Source organism: Sinocyclocheilus grahami, unplaced genomic scaffold (genome assembly GCF_001515645.1).
Source record: "Sinocyclocheilus grahami isolate Dianchi unplaced genomic scaffold, SAMN03320097.WGS_v1.1 scaffold325.1, whole genome shotgun sequence".
NCBI lineage: Eukaryota > Metazoa > Chordata > Actinopteri > Cypriniformes > Cyprinidae > Sinocyclocheilus > Sinocyclocheilus grahami.
In genome coordinates this window covers 556,219-561,562 of record NW_015505504.1, presented here as the reverse complement: position 1 = coordinate 561,562, position 5,344 = coordinate 556,219, and the positions used below count along the sequence as shown (strand labels likewise).

At 35.3% G+C, this 5,344-nt stretch overlaps 1 protein-coding gene across 1 annotated transcript in view; it reads right to left on the bottom strand.

The window, feature by feature from the left end:
- Window positions 1–536: 536 nt before the first annotated feature.
- Window positions 537–5,344, bottom strand: part of LOC107602385 (copine-4-like) — a 26,797-nt gene continuing 21,989 nt past the window's right edge. Inside the window, exons 16-17 of the mRNA XM_016294868.1 lie at window positions 3,632–3,868; window positions 537–1,811 (exon numbers count right to left, since the gene is read on the bottom strand). Coding sequence (XP_016150354.1) covers window positions 1,680–1,811; window positions 3,632–3,868 — 369 coding nt within the window. The 3' untranslated portion in view covers window positions 537–1,679. The remainder of the gene's footprint in view (window positions 1,812–3,631; window positions 3,869–5,344) is intronic.

The following is a 5,344-nucleotide window of genomic DNA, read 5'->3' as shown; positions in this document are numbered from 1 at the left end:
TGTGTCCTTGTGAAAGACATTCAACCTCAGATTTCATTCCCTACTGTAAGTTGTTTTGAATGAGAACGTATCAGCAAAATCACTAGCAATAAATAATCTGCTGAATCTTTGACTAATGGACCTGTAGGATATGATAAATGACATGATATAATTTTCTCCTGATATCCCCTGGTCTTGTTCTGGTGATCCGAGTGTTTAATTATACATGATGGAGCTAATTGAAAGGCTGTGTGGATGTGTGGAGAGAAGTGTGTGCATGTTTGTGTTTAGACTTCAAAGATTCCTCTGACTCAAAGAGTCGATCACGCCTCCAGGACTCCATTTCTCAAGGTCTTCTGATGCATGTTAAGAGCCTTTCAATACATTCAAGCATCCCTCTAAATTTAGCATTTAGTGAATTACAGTATTGTAGCATTAAACAGAAACTCTAGATCAATATTACTGGGTGTGAGAGAACTTTGGGTGTTTGTAATGTGATGCTGAGCAAGTGCATCCAGTGAACACAAACAAAAAGCTGAGAAACAAAAGTGGGAAAAACTTTTTTTTTTAATTGGCAACATGCAAAATACAGTCCTGGTTTCGGTAGTAAGCAAGAATACTGTACATACACACACGCTCCAAGAAAGAAGGAAAGAAAAAATGCATAAAAGAAAAAGAGAAATGTGTCTAATACAGCACCAGAAACACACATCTACTATATCCAAACATCTGAAAGAACTTTATAATGTTAGATTATGTTAAGAAATTATGCAAAACAAATGTCAAGAAACCTGTAGAAAAGAACAAAAACAAAGAATGCCTAAATACTGTAAATACTGTATTCACAGAATCCATTCCACATGCTTTCAAATAAATATGTTTATAGAGCTATATACACAATACACTTAATTGTATGTAACAATTGTAAGTCATAAAGGCCTCACATTAAAAATAAGTTTTAAAATAAATACACTACCGTTCAAACGTTTGGGGTGGGTAGGTAAGCAAGCCATAGGAGACTTCTTAGAAAAAACATTAAAATCTTACCGACCACAAACTTTTTGCAGGTAAATTGAATAAAGCAATAAAATGGTTGCACTTTGGATTATAAAGGACTAACAGTGTTTACTAACTGAGCACTGGTCATGCACTGGCCAATAACTGTTAATAACTTGCCTCCTAAACTATTACGCATTGGAATATTATGCTATATTGGACTATATAGCCCTTGTATAGCAGGTCCACCAAAATAACAGTAATAATATCAACAAAACAAAAGGTAACAAAAGCCTGTCCTCCGTTACACTTGCGAGGGAGAAGGGAAGTTATATTGATTAAAAAGATTACGAGGGTACATGAAAAATAATGATGTGCACAGATATATCATTTCTAATCACTGCAATATTGCATTCAAGTCAGTTTTGATTTCATGGTGACTTTAGGTCCAAGACAACTGCCATATTAGCCAGGGAAGCAAAAACAAAAAATGACTGAGCGCACCTTTAATATAACTAACAACTGCGTAAAAAGAAAATATGGACAGCTAAGGACATTTTTGCCCAATGCTATTGGAAACCTGAGTGACCAAAAAAAAAAAAAACAAGGATGGACCTGCTTGTCGATGCTTACACTAATGCAGCAAGCTCTGAAATGATCAATGAAGATATCTTGAAGTTGAGACGAATATGGCTGTGTGTAGCTCAGGGACTGAATGCTCTGGAAGACTCAAAATCCGACAGGCATTTGGGCTTGATGCCTTTTCCATTGTAGTAATCTACCACTTGATTGGGAACCTCAGCCAGCACACTTTTAGCCAGCGCTGCAGGAGAGGCCTGTGTGGAAGAAAAGATGGAGGGAAGGATGAGAGAATGGAATATAGATGAAATCTCACACTCTCTTGTGCTTGAGTAGGTGATACAGGAAAGGAGTCACTACTATTTCACTCCGTCCGCAAAAAAGGTGGAGACAGACCAGAGAAAACTCAGCAGGACAGTACTAAAAATAAACACACACACACACGCTCAGTTTCCCGCCAAAGTATTCGTATCGGACAGCCAACTTCACACCTTCAGATTTGCGCTATATTTATGAATTGTGTGATATTGCAGAAGTTGACCTGAGGTAGCAGGTTTCCTTACAGACGTCTTCCAGACTGAAGAAAAAATCAAAACAAAACCCTTCTCTGGAGTTTATTGCACAAGAAGCCTTAGACAAAAGGTTCAATAAATCAAATGAAAAACCTGAAGATTTAAAAAGCACAACTACATCACCAGTTACATAACAGCTGAAATTGTTTTTAAAACATAACCACAAAAGAATCTGAAAAAATAATGCAGAGGTTACGCCAAGAAGAAATAATAATAATACTTTTTAAATTACCACAAAAATAAGAATTACATTTTAAAAAAATAAAACAATAAATAATGCAAATAATAATTTTTATATACATTTAAAAAATGTTTTAACTATTCCATAGACCACATTTCTTTCCCCTCAATTTGAAAACCTCTATTGAAAAGTGTTACTCCTTTAAAAGCAATCACTGCATCAGTTTAACCCAAATCAATATTAATCCTAGAAGAGGGTGGGCAGTGTGATGTTGCTGATTAGAAACAAATATTTCATGCAATTCCAAAAAAAAAAAATCTAAACAGTTAAGCATTGTAAAAAGCTCAAATTTCTGTGTGGGCCATAAAAAAATGTATGCACTATTAGCTTAGCTACAATTTAATGTTACTGTATTGAAATTAATTATGAATCAGGTCTCTCTCATGTGTTGGTGCCGATGCATTCCATTTTTTCTTTCTCACAGCTGTCACTTTTATATTGACAATAAATGATTTATAAATGACTAAATTAATATTCATGAAAAACATTGAATCAGTAATAATAATAATGATATACCAGGCTTTGTTTTATGAGATTATTAAAAAAAAACAAAGACAATTTTGTCTCATTATTATTATTGTCTCACATAGGATTTACAGGACAAAAAAATTTTTACAAAATGGAATAAAAAAAAACGGAACTTTGCATGAACTCCGCTTCAGCGGCAGGAATTTCGCTGGGTTAAAGCAGGACAGAATACGCCTAACGTCTCTTAAAAAAACACTTTCATAATGAAGACTGTTCTACACGAACGATTTCACACTCCTTAATTAAACTAAACACAGGCCTGTAAAATCTAAGAGCTTTGATGTTTTCCTTCCCTCTGTTCATGCTTGTTATTGGAGCTCAGAGAGACAGCTGTGAGAGCAACGCACTGACCTGAGAGAAGAGAGAGATGAAAAGAAACCTGGATGCCTTTAGATGTACGGCATCCTCTTGTAGTCTGGTTTCCTGACTATGCCCTGACCAGAGGTACCATACAGTTTCTTAAATCACCAAACATGGTATGATGCATTCCTCTTCATTAGAAACATCTGTTCATTAGGCTTTGACTTGTTAGTAATCCCTTAAAACTTTCAGGTTTTGCTTTCTATGTTTACGGTTTCACCAGATCCTGACAGGATTCTTTTAAAATGAATTCAAATGTGAATACAAAGAGAAGTGTGGAAATATTTTGTCATTATTTATTCCAACAATGTGAGTGAGAGCAAATAATGACAGAATTTATTTTTGGGTGAACTAAGATACTTCTGTTTTTACTCACATGTTTGAAGTTGTGGAAGGGCACAAACTGCACGATGTCCCTCAGGACGGGTTCTCCTTTAGGAGAGCGGAGGATTCCATCATCACCATCCAGCATCTGCATGTCGCTGAAATCTGCGTTGCCTATGCCGACAATGATGACGGACATGGGCAGGTGGGATGCGTGGACGATGGCCTCTCGTGTATCCGCCATATCTGTGATCACTCCATCCGTCAGGATTAGCAGTATAAAGTATTCCTAATGAATGAGGAAAGAATAAAATGTGAGAGAACATTTAAAAATTGAAACTCACACTAATATGATCACCAGGTGTTTGTCTTTGTCTTGCACTCAGAGCCCCATTATAATCAACAAACTGTTTCTTGTTTTATTTTCAGCATAAACCACACTAAATTTCCCAGTGGGGTAAGAAAATAAAGTAATATTAAGGAAAAGTAAAAAAAAAAGTAATATGTTGAAATATTATTACAATTTAAAATAACCATTTTCTAATAAATATATATATTTGAAATGTAATTTATTTCTGTTATGGCAGAATTAATAAAATACTCAATTAATAATAATGTCTTTTATTATTATCAATGTTGAAAACAGTCTTTGATGCTTTTTGTGGAAACGGTGATAAAATTCTTTTAGGATTCTTTAATGAGTAGAAAGTTAATTGAACAGCATTTAATCGAAATAGAATTATTTTCGACTTATTTTGAAGTAAAAAAAAAAAAAATTTAAATAAAAAAAACAACTTTTGAATGGTAGTTTTCATAAACATATCAAAATATTTTCAACATTGCTAAAAATAAGAAATGCTTCTTGAGCATCCAAAGCATATTAGACAATGAAGATTAGAGTAATGGTTGCTGAAAAAAGGCTCTTTCCATTTTTAAATATATTTAAAAAACAGTTACTTAACAGTAATTTGTTATATTTCACAATATGCATTTTTTATTAAACAAATTAATATGTAACTAAGTAAATAAACTATTTTCTGAGAACAAGCCTTATTTAATGCAGTTTGGCTTCTCAAGTAAATCTATATGGTTAAAAGGATGTTTTAATATTATATGAGAAAATTAGACAAAAATCCCGATTAAAGGGGTCATATGATGCTTTTTTTAAAGATCATTATTTTGTGTATTTGGTGTAACAGAATATGTTGACATGCTTTAATGTTCAAAAAACACATTATTTTTCACGGTTAAGACAGCTGACTCCACTGTGATGTGACCCTCTCTCTCTTTCTCTCTCTCACTCTCTCGTACTCGCACTCTCGCTCTCTCTCGCTCTCATTCTCTCTCTCTCTCTCTCTCTCTCTCTCTCTAGCTCTCTCTCTCTCTCTCTCGCTCGCGCACACACGATCTTCATCATGCCTGAACACCGCCACCTACTGGTCAGTTTCCTGTCTGACAGGCAGTGTGTTGTTAGCTGCGGTTTACTGTGTATATCAGGGGTGCTCAAACTCGGTCCTGGAGGGCCGGTGTCCTGCAGAGTTTAGCTCCAACTTGCCTCAACACACCTGACTGGAAGTTTCTATGTCTAGTAAGAGCTTGATTAGCTGGTTTAGGTGTGTTTAATTGGGGTTGGAGCTAAATTCTTCAGGAGACGGACCCTCCATTGAAGACTAATCCCCAGAGTGTGGTCCATAATTCATTAGTGCACTTTTGGTTATTATTATTAATTACATTGGCTTTTTGGGGGGGGGGGGGGGGGGGGGGA